This window comes from Onychostruthus taczanowskii, unplaced genomic scaffold (genome assembly GCF_017590055.1).
Source record: "Onychostruthus taczanowskii isolate IOZ18803 unplaced genomic scaffold, ASM1759005v1 scaffold7, whole genome shotgun sequence".
NCBI lineage: Eukaryota > Metazoa > Chordata > Aves > Passeriformes > Passeridae > Onychostruthus > Onychostruthus taczanowskii.
In genome coordinates, this window is record NW_024504786.1 from 18201728 (window position 1) to 18216947 (window position 15220).

Below are 15220 nucleotides of genomic sequence, written 5' to 3' on the forward strand. Positions count from 1 at the left end.
CCTAAAAACATGGCGTAGTAACTAGAAGAGAGTGAGCTGCTTTGGGTAGTGCAATCAGAAAATATGATGAGATTGCTGCTGCTACTTTTATCTTGTTGCTAACTTGTTCTGTGTGCATGTTGGGGTGTATGTGTTTCCTTCATTTTCCAAAACCACTCTATAACCTCATTTTAAGATGTTTAATATTGCTGTGTTTGTACAATGCCTAAGAAAGTTTTAACCTCTTGCAGGAGACTCCGGGTGTTAAATGTTTATAACAACTTTAAGTCTTTCAGAAGGAAGCCTGGAATTTACACTCCTTGCTTGCATGGAACTTGAATGGCACACAGGTATGTTGTACTCACTGCATCACCCTTGGCTCCAGGAGATCCCTGTGGGCCGGGAAGACCCCGATCACCCTTTTCACCCTGTTCTCCTGGAGGTCCAATCAGGCCAATCAAACCAGGATGTCCCTAAACAAGATTTAAGAAAATATAGTTAACATACATTAAAGTAAATGTGCTTTGCAAACACATAAATTAGACTTTTCACATGTTACTACTGTTGCAGTCAACCTGAACACAAATTATTCTAAAAGTGTATTTATTGTTGTTAGATGCTCTTTCAAACTTTCAGATTATTTGCAAGCTGTGACTGCTTGTTCAGTGAAAGAGGTAAGTGCAAGGTTACCTTACTGAAACCAGCACAGAAATCATAGTACCCTGGGTACAGATTTCATGCCAGTTTTCACATGTAGCTGCTATCAGCATTTCACAGAGTTCCACATGTGATATGGTTACATAAACAGGTGATCCAAGGAGATAAACAAAACCTGCAGTTCACAACGCACAGTCATGTTCATGCCTCTTTCTCTACAGGTTTTTTCTCTGCTACACAAGCAATCAATGTATTGTTGGGACTCCATGGGAAAATGCTATCCTAGATGTCTCAATCCATTATTTCAAAATAAAGTATTATAGCTGTTAAATATTTATATTTTAAAATAAAAATTGTCAATACTCATAATTTCTACTTGCTTTGTTCTTGTAAATCCGACAGTTCTCTTTACATCAGTATCTTTGGGATTTTCATTGCAGGGACCACATGGTCAATAGATTACCACACAGGCAGTAATCTTTTTCTTTCTGGGTGTTTCCAGGATATCGGATATGGCTTAAAACTTCACAGTGAATGTTGGGGCTGTGGGAAGCTGTTTGAAAGGCATGGTACAATGCCTTGCTGATACAAACCCCACTGCTTCTCTCTCCTAATTTTATACAGGTTTTAGACTGGGCTGAAGTTACAGAGACACAACAGTTAGCAAAGCATACCTTCTCTCCTTTGGAACCTGGGTCTCCTTTCAGTCCAGGCAAGCCAGGTGGGCCCTTTATAAATCAAGGGAAGTAATGTTAAAGTAAGTTTTAACATCCTGCTCAAATCATGTTTTCTTGAAATGTTATTGAAGGCAGTTCAAATCAAAGTACACATTCAGTAGTTGATGGTTGTGATTGATGACATGATTTAGAGCCCAAGATGAAACGTATGCTTAAAAAATCATAATGATGCTACAATGGTATTTAAATTACTTTATAATTAGAAATATATAAAAGGTTCTATGCATAGAAATCTGTGGAGCAGAGGGCCAACTAAATTCTTGATTTGAGAAATCTTTAGATTTTATAAGACTGGTAATGCTCGTATTGTGTAATTTGTACATAATGAGGTAAAAAATGCAGGCCATACAATGCCTGTGCAAAAGACATGAATTTTTCAGAGGCTGTTAATCTCACACTGCATATGTGTCCATGAGGTGTAGAGCTGCTACATTAAGTCTGTGTCTCCTCACCACTGCTCTCCTGGTAGCAGTGGACAACTTCTGCTATGGATAGGAGTGATAAGAGACCTTTTCCACCTGGCACATATTCAAAAATGCCATAACATTTCATGTACAAAATATTATTCAGTGCTTATGCTTTCCATCTCCACTTCAGGATATCACTAGATGCAAAAGCCTAGCCAAATACATAATTCATGAATGAAATGTGAAATTTTTAAGCTTTTGGAATGTAGAGTCAGACTTTTCACCTGCAGTGTGTTGCGCTCTACTGCAAATCAGGCTTCATACTCTCCTGATGGCAATCTTCTGTGGCGGATGGGAGGGGAAGGAGGGAAACCTAACCTCAGAAACTTTTACATATCAACTTTACTTTCTAAAATCCAAAATTAAGCTGCAGCAATGCATTGGAAAGTTCCTGTTGAGCTGACAGGAAGTCTGTGCATTTGAAAGCATATAGTTTATTTATTATACTCAGCTCCAGATTTCAACAGAATATTTAAGTTCTCAAATCTTAGAAGAGAGATTTTTGAGTGATGTTTTTGGAGGCTTCTGTGAGTGACAGGTGGGAAAAGGATGCTCACCAGAGGTCCAGGAGGGCCATCCTGACCTGGTGCTCCAGGCAGACCTTGTTCTCCCTAGAAAAAATCAGAAAGCTGGCTTTACCAGAGTATATACAGGAAATGCAACATTTAAGATATGATGTGCTCCATGACTTACCACAGGGCCAGGAATGCCCCGGAGACCCTCTGGGCCAGGTTTCCCTGCAGGTCCCTGTGGCCCAACTGGCCCTGTCTTTCCAGGAGCCCCTTCTGCACCAGGTTCACCCTGGAAAGAACAGACCAGGTCAGAGAGGGGGGCTGAGTTTGGCACTGGAGGGATGTACAAGAGGCAAAGTGCTTTTAAAAGCCAGAGCTCTGCACAGGACGATTTCCTGAGTGAAGTGTCTCTGGCTTCACAGAGAGCTGTGGTGCCAGCAGAGCAGGCTCCCCTTGCCTCTTACAGCTGAGCTGTGTTGGGCCTGCACTGCTGGGTCCACTCCATTACATATTGCTACTAATTCTGGGTCTGAATTTGGATTTTACAGATTGCCTGTTATTGCTTTGAAAAGTTCCATGCTCAGTGCATCATAAGCAATTGATTTTTAATTTATAAATAGTTTACATTCTATGCTTCAAAAAAACCCTTCAGTGTATTACCTTTGCACCTTTTTCGCCTTGTCTGCCTTCAGCACCTGTTGCTCCTGGAGGTCCCTGTAAAATATGAACACTCAAGTTTTTTCAAATATAACCAGTGAAAAAAATTTTGAAAATGCAACTCCCACCATATTAATAAGTAGCAAATTATGACAAAATTACATTAAATTTATTTTTTTGACACTTTATTCACAGGCTAATAAATACCAAAAAGCTCTTATTCTCCTATAAAATTTTCTGGTTTTTTAGAATATCTAAAAGATTATGAGGTTCAATTTGTTTGGGAAAACAAAAACAACAAAACAAAACCAAAACAAAATAAAAAAATAAAAACCAAAACAACAAAACAGTCTATCAAAGAAAAAAAGGCAAAACTATTTTATATGTACAATAACAATTAATTTTAAACTTGCTTTGCATTGACTTCTATTCACTGTAGTTTATCCACTGATTCCAAAAAGGCCTCTCTTTCTACAGTACACAGCATGGCAAATACTTCTTTAATCTCTAAGTCAGGGATGGGCTCAGTCAGGGGTTCTGATTACATTTGGACATGTAATCAGCCAAAAATTGACATATTATCCACTAAATATGAAAGTGAAAAATAAAACAACATTTTTCTCCTCCAAAAAATGAAGGGCTGATTTTTAGGTCAGGTAATTAATATTCATAGCTTCAGTTATGAACAGGAGCAGTGTCTAGAATTTAATGCACTCTTCTGAAAATGGTTCTCTTATATGCTTAGTTTAGAAAAGATGCACTCAAGATAATGGACCAACTGTTCTCCTACAAGGTTAATTTTTAGCCTGGGAAATGTCTTTATTACAAGTAGCTATTTCTTGCCAACCAATGAGCAGCTTAAAGGAACATGAAAGAAACGTGACTATGCTCAAATGCTGTGATTTTGTGAATCTATAGAAGACTCATCTGTTCATTAATGCAAAATGCAGATTTTTATGTAAAAAAAAAGTTCTGAAGATTAGCAACTAGAAAAATTCCATCACTTCCATTTATTTACTGCTTTTTATTTCTTAACAACATACAGAAAAACAATTCAGGCTGCTTAGTGGTAAAGCACCAGAACACAAATTTAATTTTACAGATATGAACTGTACTTCCAGTTGAGCATCTGCCTGTTTGCTTTGTGAGGTCAGGGCTTTGGATCAGTGTTTGACCTAAAGCCATTTTTTATACTAGAGCTGAATTTAGCCCAAACGTTTTATTGCCTGATATATTTCACTATCCACTGCTACCTTGGCACATACCTTGAGCAACTCCACTGGTTTTAATTCCTGGAAATTTTATTAATTTTATAGCTATTTACATAGAAGTATATAAAGATCATTAATTTGCTTCTGAAATTAAGCTTTCTCCAGGGTGACAATGAACATCTGCAGCACTGCATGAACCTTTTGGCCAGCAGAGATAGTTCAGACTTTACATCAAAGGTAATGTCAAAGGAACTGAATTAACCACAAGAGGACTTCGGCCATTTGATGTGGGTATCAACAGCTTTTTTCTGTGGTATTTTTAAGAGCTGTAAGGGGTAAAGGACTTAAGTTTTATTTCTTCAAAATACAGAGAAGCTTAAATGCTCTGTGCTAAATGTTAACTCTTTACAACAGGAAGAATATTTTAAATCCCTGCTGTTTCAATAATAATTAATAATATCTGAGGTACGTAACCCTTTGTGTAGGTTGTAATTTGTTGGGTGGATCACAGTTTGCAGTGATAATAAGAAAGATCAACAGGTGCATAAATAAATTCAGAAGCATTTTAGAAACGTGACGTTTTTTTCTTACATTAATTAATATATATGACCATTTTCTTTACTTGCCTGAAGTTCCCATATGGATTATAAGCCACCCTATCTAAGAAAAGCGTTGAATGTGGCAGTTTGTACTTGAAAAACATGGTCTCTGCATAATCTAGAAATGAAGCTGCAGCATGAATTAATTAGCAGGGCTAAGCCCACTGTGATGGCTAAAATACAAGTACAATGCCTGGCGTTAGCAGCAGTGCCATGGCTGCCCCCGGCAGGGAGCTGCTGCAGGAGCTGCTCCTGCATGGCTGGCCTGGCTCACCGGGCTGCTGCAGACACAGAGAGCTCTTTGCAATTCTCTACCATGAGAGATTTTTATGAACTGTGATTTTGGACATACTGCCTGATACATTTTATGAACCAAGAAGACAAAAGAAATCATGCAGAAACAAACTCATTCTCAATTTTTGCTACGTGAACCTATTGAATATTTTTCTCTATTCTTCCATATTGCGTTAAAATAATTTCAGTTGTTGTTTACAGCTGTCATCTGGCTTAGAACATGATTTCCAACACAGAAAAACCATTACCACATTTCATTAGCCTGTTGTGATGGGAACCTAGCATATTGTTAGGTATTCTGTCCATTTGAAATCAAGAGAGAAATTAATTTTTAAGTGGTGAGTACACCCTGCTGAGGCAGCATCATGCTGTAGCCAAAATGGAAAAAAAAAATCTCCTTCATAGAAACACTTTCTTTTTTCCTAAGTTATTCAGCATTGCATTTAAAGGCAACAAACCAAATAAACTTCTACTTTGCAAAATTGCTGGCTTTGCTGCAGTATTGACATCTCTTCTTTTAATGGAAAAAGATGGCATGGCCTCCAGTCTTGAGCTTTAAATTCTAATACTTGGTTGGTATATGGAGGTTTATGTGTATATGATGTGGACATTGGATTGTCACTGCCCAGGAAAGCAGCCCAGCAGCAGATCTCAAAGCCCAAGTGCCTGGCACACTGAAGGGCTGGGAGGAGCACAGGCAAGGAGCGCTGTCTGTGCTGATCGGTACTGACTGCATATTGATCTGAAGGACAAACACTCTCTGACGGTGTCTTTTCCTCATGCCACTTTTAACATATTTCAGATTGAAATCAGTGAATTCAAAGTAAAAGTGTTACCCAGTAGTGTATGGCAAACCAAAAAGAAGTCCCAGAAGTAAGAGCAAGGGATTAAGTTTCAGAAAAATAATAATAACAACATAACTGTAGAGGGGTTCAGTCTGTATCTCTAGTTCTAGATAAGCAGCCACAATTACTGCTATTACTTGCAGCTAAATTAGATTGATGTATAAAGCCTTCTGAGCATGTATTTTTCTGATGTGGTGCATCTTCATTTAAGAAGTCAAAATATGTAAAATAATAATTACTATTTAATGAAACTTTAAAAAAAATCACTTTAAAGACTTTGTCTATTACTATGTCACAAAAGTCACCCTTTGTAGATTATGCTTTTAGCTTATAAATTTCTTAGATACAATGGAAAAACGATTAATGTCCATGTCTTTCAATAGAATTTGCTTCCCAGGGAGAGCTGGGGAAACTTTGTAACTCTGTAACTAGACAGAGATTGCTCAAAACTCTGATAGCTGGTAATAAAGATGATTTTACAAGAGTGGACAGTAAATCTGAGGTCAGCTCAGTTACAAAAGGGAATGGAAGAGAGGAATGAAAATGTATAACAAAATAAATAAGGAGCTTACTGTTGAGGATTTCCAGAGCCTTTAATCAAAAGCATGAATTCTGAGCTCTGCCAGCTCATTATTTTGGAGACCAAAAACCAAAAAATGGGGTGGAATTTTGCTTTCTAGTAGTATAGCCAGAGCTGCACCTCTGCAGCAGACAGCAATATTACTAGTGAAACTGTGTGTCTTTCTCAATCCAAATTAAAAGACTCTTGTTAGGGCTTTTTCTTGAAATTGATTCTACCATACAAGTGATGGAAACTAATGAAAAGCAGTTTTTCCAGATAAGTATGAACCTTTCAGTTTTTCACTGTTACTTTCTAGCATAACTTCAATATGATACAGATTCCTTACAAGTTCAAAATATTCTGGTGCTCAAGTAATGTAGAATCTGATCCTAAAAATGTTTTCTTCAAAATTCAGAAAGGGACTACATTGCAATATTTAGCAATGCATTTTCCCTAAACTGTAAATATGTCAAACCACAGGTAATGGAATTTGTGCTTTGAAATTGTTGGTTTTTTTTTGTCTAGGTACAATCAGATAGAATACAGCTCATCTGGAAATATGTCAAACCACAGGTAACATGGAATTTGTGCTTTGAAATTGTTGGGTTTTTTTTGTCTAGGTACAATCAGATAGAATACAGCTCATCTGTGAGGAGTGAGCTATTGCCTTTCTGTATAATAAAGCAGGAAGTTTTAATTTGATGTCAAGCAAATATACTAATTGTTAATATTCAGTTGAGCCATATTTCAGCTCTAGAATAAGGTTGCTAATGTGACCATAGTAATTTAGAATATAATAAATATTTTGCATGTTGGTGGAGCAAATATATTACTGTGTAAAATAAATAAAATTAATTAGGCATGTCATTCCACTCCAGCCCACTAAACCAAGAAATTTAACATATTTTGTTAAATAATTCTCAGTTTACATTTAATAATGCCACTTCTTCTGTTTTTCAAGTCTGAAAACTGCATCTAATTGCTCTCTGAAGCAGACCTAAGGGCTGATGCATCTACTACACTTCTGTGACTGCAACATTATTTACTGGGTTTGATTAGATATATTTGTAAAGCCTATTTGTGAATCTTAAAATGCTTTAGAAATAATGGAATAGCTTCATAAGTTACAGAAATGTCTGCCTGTTAATTCTGTATGCAGAGAGGATGACACAGTTTTGCACAGTAGTTGCATTGAGGTTCTTTTATTTCCAAGACTAAAGACACCCAAACAGACACATTCTACCTGCTCCCTGATAGCAGGAGAGGTGTGCCTAGAGATGATGTCTGTTATTACTGTCATACCAACTCATTCCTGTTAGCAGACTGATTTAGTAGACACTGAATTCTTGAGTGAAAAGAAAAAGCAACTTTATGGGTAAGCAGTGCATTCTTCCCTATGTATTTTTTTGTTCTGATATTCTTATAACCCATGTTAAAGAGCTTTCTCTGCTGTTTCTGTTTTTTCATTTCTCTCATTACATTACTTAAAAGAAATTACAAATATCAGATGAAAGTGTCCCAGCATGAAACAAGTAGCTGAAATTCTCTAGGACACAGTGTCTCAGAAAGAGAAGTGTACAAGAGAAGATGAGATATTCCTTACTCTTTTCCCAGGAGGACCAGGTGGGCCAGCTTCACCTGAAGGACCTGGTGGACCCTGCAACAGAAAATTAAAATTACAGCAGTAATAAAGGATGAAGTTCTATCTTTATCAAACACCATGGACATATGCCATGTGTTAGCCCCTTTCAATTGAGAGAATCTACAGAAATAGGACTTTGATGCTTAATATAGGTATTGCTCAGGTACTGCTTAGGATCTTGGCTTAATTTCATTGGTTCAGCTATTGAAGATTATTTGGCTGCAGCATTTTTTTCTTATGCTCAGAGCTGCTCTATTTTTAGTGCTCCTCAGCAGCTCCAGCAGAAATCCTTTAACACATCACTACTTCTAAAAGAAATTGAGCTCTTGCTTAATTGTGTTACAGTAATATGGGCAGTTCTATCTCTTCAAGGAAATAAATAGTTATTTTTCAGTATAATAGAAAAAGCATCCACTCTGAAAATATTTTTTAAGAGTGTGACTGCATAGAAACCACTGATTTGGCAAGAGATACTTTCTTATCATCAGAGAGATCATGCAGGTGAAATAAAATGAGAGAAAAATCTTACAGGTTGACCAGGATCACCATCTTCACCCTTCTCTCCACCAACACCATCCTGACCCTACAGAATTCAAGGAAAATAAACAAAATTAAAAATTCAGCTAATTTAAGCCACTAAATTTCATATATGAATATAAGAGCACTATTTTTCTACAGAGCATTTTCCCAAGGTCATTATTTTTCAAAACTTTAAAAAGATTTCTTAATATTTTTAAGACTTGAGAAATGCGTGAACACAAAAGCAACGGATCTTACAGGCAAGAGCTCATGCCCGGACAGGAAAGAGAGAGGGTCAACTAGAATTAAGTACAAACTAAGACTAGGACCTAAAACTGTTTTTAAGGTATACTTACAGCTGGACCAGGTTCCCCAGGGGGACCAGGATCTCCAGGAAAACCAACTGGGCCCTATATAGATCAGGCAAAAAAGCAAGGAATGTGTCATCCGTTGCCAAGCAGGTAGCACTCATCAGAAATCTTTTATGAAGCATATAATGAACATAGTGCACTTGTAGGAAATGCTATGGTTCTGTATTCACACAACTTCAGCAATGCTTCACAGTGGTTTGAGTTAGAATTATGAAGCTCACTTACTGGGTTACCCTTAGGCCCATCATCACCTGGAGGTCCTTTAGCACCTGGTGGTCCGGCTGCTCCAGGTGGACCAGCTTCACCTTTTTCTCCCCTTTCACCTTTTGGACCCTGTGGAAACACATGAACACAAAAATGACATCTGGAAATGGAATGGCCATAAAGATCACAATGGCAAACTGAATTATCAGACAATGGAAATTTATCAATTTCCTTGATAAATAGTGGCATGTGAGTGGGAAATTAGGATCTCTTAAGCCAAGTGCCAAATTCTGTACCCAGATTGTATCAGTGAACTGTTTCCTAAAAGAAAAACATGCAAGCCAAAGTTAAAACTTATTGAAGGAAAAATAGGTATTGTTTTGGGAAGTCTCCATCCTCTGTTAGTACAAGATGTGGCTACGATTATATGGAAACAAATGTCATTTTAAAGGTATAAATTCTCTGCTGAAAATTCAAAGGAAACATACACAAGTGCTCAAGTGATCTGAGGAAATGCTTACCAAAGCCCTGCCAGATACCACAGTTCACCATAATAAATGTTAATAATAAGACAACAACAAAATACTCACAGCTGTTCCAGATTCTCCAGGAGGTCCAGGGTTACCAGCTTCTCCAGGCTCACCCTATAGATGAATAAGAATAAATTTATCAGTCATTAGGGAGAATATTTTGATGAATTTACTTCTGTAATTGCATATTCTTTCCATGCTTATTTATGTAAACAACTTATAAGAAGGGTTTTTTATTTGGTCTGCCTAGAGGGGTTATGTATATGGTTTTGCAGAACTGGAGTCTGAAATTTGAGACATAATACATCAAACTAATATTTTCTTGAGCCAGGGACACTAAATTTCCCTTTGGGCTTTGGAAGATGTTCCCCTTTATTATCCCATATACTGCAAATTTCCTGCTTGTGATTATTGCTATAGCTACTGTTGGAAGAAGAAAAAATCTATATAAAGAAAAACCTAAGGATGAAATAACAGCATCAGTTAGAAAAAGTTTCTCCACAGGCTACAGAGGTGAGTGCTATGTATTTACCAGTGATGGAATTTATTTTGTAAAGCAGATGGCTTTCAGGATGATACCGTATGAAAAGAAAATCTGTGCAAATCAAAGATTGTGCACTATTAAGTGAACATTTAAGATAATTCAGTCTCCTTCTGAGCCAGTACACAGTATTATCTCAAGGACTGTCTTTTCAAGTTTTCATTTTAAAGTTTAGTTATGACCAAATATTTTCTAGCTCAGTGGTCTGATGAATAAACTTTAATAGAAAACTCTTCTGTTAGTAGAATATTTAGTTATTAGCATCACAGAAACATAAACCATGGAAGTATAAGAGAATATGCTTTGTGATTGTTATGGAGTGCTTGGATAAGAAATGCATACTCTTATCCCAAAGGATTTTTGAATCTAACTGCTAATGGGGGGAATTTTCCCCCCCAAATATATTCTTTTTCCAATAATTATGTCTATGAGCAAGAGTAGTTCAGTGCTGAAAATGCATTTTACCCAATCATTTACTGAATTCACAGAATTGGAATAAATTTCTGTATCCTTCCCAACCTGCATGACCTGCACGCCACTCTTCATTTTATGACAATTCAGTTGATTCATACATGTCATTTCCACATGGTCAGTATAAAACTATACATCATAAAATACAATTTAAAAACAAAACTTATGGTGTAGATACTGAACCTTTTTTTTTTTCAGAGAAGCTCATAGCACCAAGATAACCTCACTGGGACCAGAATTTGGCCCAGTACAAATATTTCATTAGATAAAAGGAAAATATTTCAGCACCTCTCAACTGAATTCCAGACTAGGATAATTAACAGATAACCAGTATTTTAGGAGCAATATTAAAATGCCCTTTACAAAGGGCACTATTAAAGGGTGAACATGCCTTTAGAAACTCTGGTATGTTCTATTAGATATACTAAAATTTGTAGAAACTTCAAAAATGAATGATCCCTTTTAGTGTTTAATATTAATTTACTTCTGTGATGTTGTATTCATTTTAAAACAAAACAAAAAAAACCCCATAGTGGATGCTTCCTATCAATAAGTGTTAGGAATGTTTTCTAGGAAAATTAATAATCTTTATTTCCTTATTCTCTGCACAGCATTTACTGAGTCTGCAGCATCATTAGCATTGGGATTTTGTGCATGCCTACTATCAATCAAATGAGATTTTTGTAGCAACAGAGAATGAAATCTGGAATCAGCAAAATGTGTTTTTCACATCAGTAGCCATACTATATCCACAGAGTCCACTCTATAGAGCCTTTCCAAAGGTGAGCCCATGGCAGGACAAAATGAAGCAGTGACATAAGAGCACTGATTGTGCCCAGTCTTGCTGACAAGCACTTGTGCAGTGTAATCCCCTTGGCAGCTTTTCAGAGAGAGAGTTCTTCTTCTGCCTTTCTGCCTAATTATACTGTAATTTACAACGATCTGCATTTGATTGATAATACAATTCTAACCCTTCCTGTTGACAAACACATCTTCATTCTCTCACACAACACTGGGCTCCCTCTGACCTGCACTTGGGAGCAGCAGGTGAGCACTGGGGGTGCCTGCTCCAGCACACACGGTGACATTGGCTCTGTGCACTGCAGCTCCCCAGCAAGCAGCAGTGTGGAAAACTGAGAAATTGGAAGGGCTAGAAAATGTCAAAATGTTCCCTTAAAGGGCATTTGTGAAAGATGAGACCAGTTAAAGTTTCATCTCACATTAATATTTCTATATCATTGCTCTACTGAAAGATCTGCCCCTTCCCTGTATGCAGTCCTTGTTTTATCTGACTGTGATTTCCATATTCCAAGTATTGGGTACTATGAAATGCTGCATTTGGTTTAGATAGCTGTTAAGGGAGTTAAACAGTGTTTTGATAGAGAAGATTGTAGCTGATATATATTTACAGAGTGCATATTTATAGCTACTAAAACCTGTGTAATCTGTAGCTGTTGTTGGCCCTCATCTTTCTTTTCATTTTTAGTAACAATGGCATTAATTCAGAACCTTGTCCATAGAAAATATTTCATGTTCTGTTGGGAAACAGATTTTATGATCTAATAATATATTTATTTCATCTCTGGAGATTTTTCTCTCTCTTTTTAGCAGCTCAGATCTTTTAAAAGTTACTGTGGTCTTTCTTAGGCAAAGCCTTCCTCTGACAGAATTTCAAAAAGGAAGGACAGATATCTTAAACTACAAAGGGTCATGTCATTTTGCAGACATGCTTAATTCTGAAAACTTTGGATTAAGCAAGCAGAATGGTTTCTACCAAGCTAGGCAAAGTAGTTTAAAAGTTAAAATATTAAAAAAAATTGCTAAAAAGTTTAAAGGTTTAAAAAATATTGTTTTCCTCATGATCAGTTCTAGAGAACTGATATCCAAAGCCCAGAGATAGTGGATAGAAGGCTGCCACCTTTTGGTTAAATTCTGGGACATGGTCTTTAATTTTGTAAGAATGAGAGGCAATTTTGCAACTGACTGGGTTCTGAAAAGTTAGTTTTGCTCCTTTTTGCCATTCTCACAAAACAAACTTGTAACTCTAGAAGAGAATCTGTTTTGCATATGTGTTATATATAATGGCTCTGTGGAGAATGCAATTTAATTGAGAGAAATTCTAAAGGCTGTGTTTTCATGGAGGGCTCTTGTTTACAGTGTTGGAGAGATGGAGTAGGATGAGAAAAAAATTACAGTCAGGAGGTCATGTGAAGTCATTAATTTTTTAGGATGGATATGCAAGTAGCCTAAACTGTCACAGACACACCTTGATTAGGTACCTTAGCAGTGTGCACACATACATGTGTGGAAAAAAGATATATACACATAAAATTGTCTGTGAACACTTATCAAACATGTTCCTAAACTTAGAGCCAGGATACTCCATTGATTCTGTCCTCTCACTTCCATCTGCAGTATAAATTAATGATTAAGCATGAGAACTATTGATCTCACTTGTTTACTGTGTTGGATTCCTCATTAGTGTACTACTTTGGAAAGTTTATTTAGAACAATATAATAGGAAGACATTTAAACCCAGATGAGTATCGTGGTTTTCTAACATCAGACTTTTTCATGCAGTAAACCAGGTCTGAACTCTGAGAGGCTACAGAACGAATGCTTAGGTTCTGCAGACGCTGGCTTTGCATTGCTAACTCTGATGGTTTATAACTGCTGTGGAAGGGAGAGGGGGTAGAAGAACAGCACAGTGCTCAGTGCAATTATCACAAATTAATCTAAATTAGAAAGGCAAATTTATTTCATTAGGTTTTGTGGAAGTGTGGGGTTAACATTACTTGATCTGTTTCCCCTCTGTTGTAAATTCTTATGTGCATTCTAAGGCACAGGTTAGAGAAGTCACGAGCAACTTCCTGCCTGTTTAGAATATCTGCATGTTAGACCTTTGATGTCAAATTAGAGATAAGCGTGTGTAGGTACATTTTGGTTTTCCATTTCTCTTAATTAAAAGCAGAAGAAAGTGACTGTTCCTGGTGTGGCAGCTGGATTTAAATGGTTCTGCTGAGTGTCAGACTGCCAGGCCCTCGGTGAGGGTTTTGGCAATAATAAATGCGGGACTACAGGAGCATTTGCAGCACTGATGCCTTTGAACATTCAGGCCCTTGTATGCAGAGCAGGAGAAACAACAAACCAGATAAAAATGCGTGGCACTAAGTGTGACAAAAAATGTTTATCTCTGCCAGAAAATAAGGGGCTTTGAAACCCCCTTAAAATGAATGAAAAAATATCTCCTGGTCAAACCATTAAAATATGCAAGTGAGTAAACCTACTTCTCTCCTCAGCAGTGACAGGGATGATGCCAAAATGTTTTTCCACATTCTTTACTCACTGTATTGAATTATCTGTAGTATCGTGTGTCTTTCCTGAAAGGGGTGCAGAGGCCAAAGCATGCTGACATAATAAGAAAAACATTGGGAGAAAAATGTGTGGGAAGAAAAGGAAAAGAAAAAATGCATGTTTTGTTTAAAAGCATGACCTGTCCTCCCATTGCAGCAACTCCCCCTGAAAAAATAACCATTGATGATATCTCAGCTTGAAATTTCATTAAATGAAACTGAAATGAAGAAGGAAGACACCCTAAGAAAGAAAATAACCTGGCATGTACTAAAACTTGAGGAGGAGGAGGGAGGAAAGTAATTACAATTATATGAACTTCTAAAATACACTTTGAAGCTTCTCTTTGTGGATGCAGAGAATATGGGATATAAGCTGGAGGAAATAAAAAATGACAACCAAGTGATAAACAGTCTGAACTTTGTGTTCTTGAATTAAATTTCATGGCCTAATCATCACGAACAGTGATTCTAAATCATGCAGATGAGTTGCAGGGAGAAACAAAAGAGGAAGGAGTTCAATATAAGGCAGTGTGTTTAGAAAATGGCTGGAATATAACTTGATCATGAAAAGCTGAAAATTGAAGAGGTGACTTTTCAGTCAATGGCAAAAATTCCTATCAAGATCAATGTGCCACAATATTACACAAGGTGGGGTTTTATAAAGCACTGAATAAAATTGAGTGCTACCCTGGATGTTCTCATAATTAACATTTTTCTCATTAGTAGTCACAGGAAAATTTTTTTCTTCCCACAATGCCCATTATTTTCTGTATTCCACTGACATACAGACTCTTTTCCCAGTAACTTTTTATTTCTCTAAACTCCTAGATTGTGTCACATTTTTGGTACTCTTCCCAGAGAGAAAAAAAACAAATCCTGCAGTCCTTCATGAGGCCAAGATATTTTTTAAAGTAGACTGGATGAACAATGTCATGAACTTGGGACATTAGAAGGAATATCCTTGTTGATAATGCAGTCAAGCAGGAGGGCATCGTGTTTTGTGTGTCTTGTGCAATTTTGGAGAGAAAGGATTGAAAACACCGGAATGCTGCTGCTCCCAAGAGGTGAG

At 37.0% G+C, this 15220-nt stretch overlaps 1 protein-coding gene across 4 annotated transcripts in view; it reads right to left on the reverse strand.

Moving 5' to 3' along the window:
- The window catches only part of COL11A1 (collagen type XI alpha 1 chain), a 129668-nt gene that overhangs the window by 7040 nt on the left and 107408 nt on the right, over positions 1-15220 (reverse strand). For all 4 annotated transcript variants that reach the window (XM_041421411.1, XM_041421409.1, XM_041421412.1 and 1 more), the window contains 10 exons: positions 9847-9900; positions 9278-9385; positions 9038-9091; positions 8692-8745; positions 8124-8177; positions 3013-3066; positions 2534-2641; positions 2398-2451; positions 1311-1364; positions 345-452 (listed from right to left, as the gene is read on the reverse strand). In XM_041421411.1, the coding sequence (XP_041277345.1) occupies positions 345-452; positions 1311-1364; positions 2398-2451; positions 2534-2641; positions 3013-3066; positions 8124-8177; positions 8692-8745; positions 9038-9091; positions 9278-9385; positions 9847-9900 (702 nt within the window). The remainder of the gene's footprint in view (positions 1-344; positions 453-1310; positions 1365-2397; positions 2452-2533; positions 2642-3012; positions 3067-8123; positions 8178-8691; positions 8746-9037; positions 9092-9277; positions 9386-9846; positions 9901-15220) is intronic.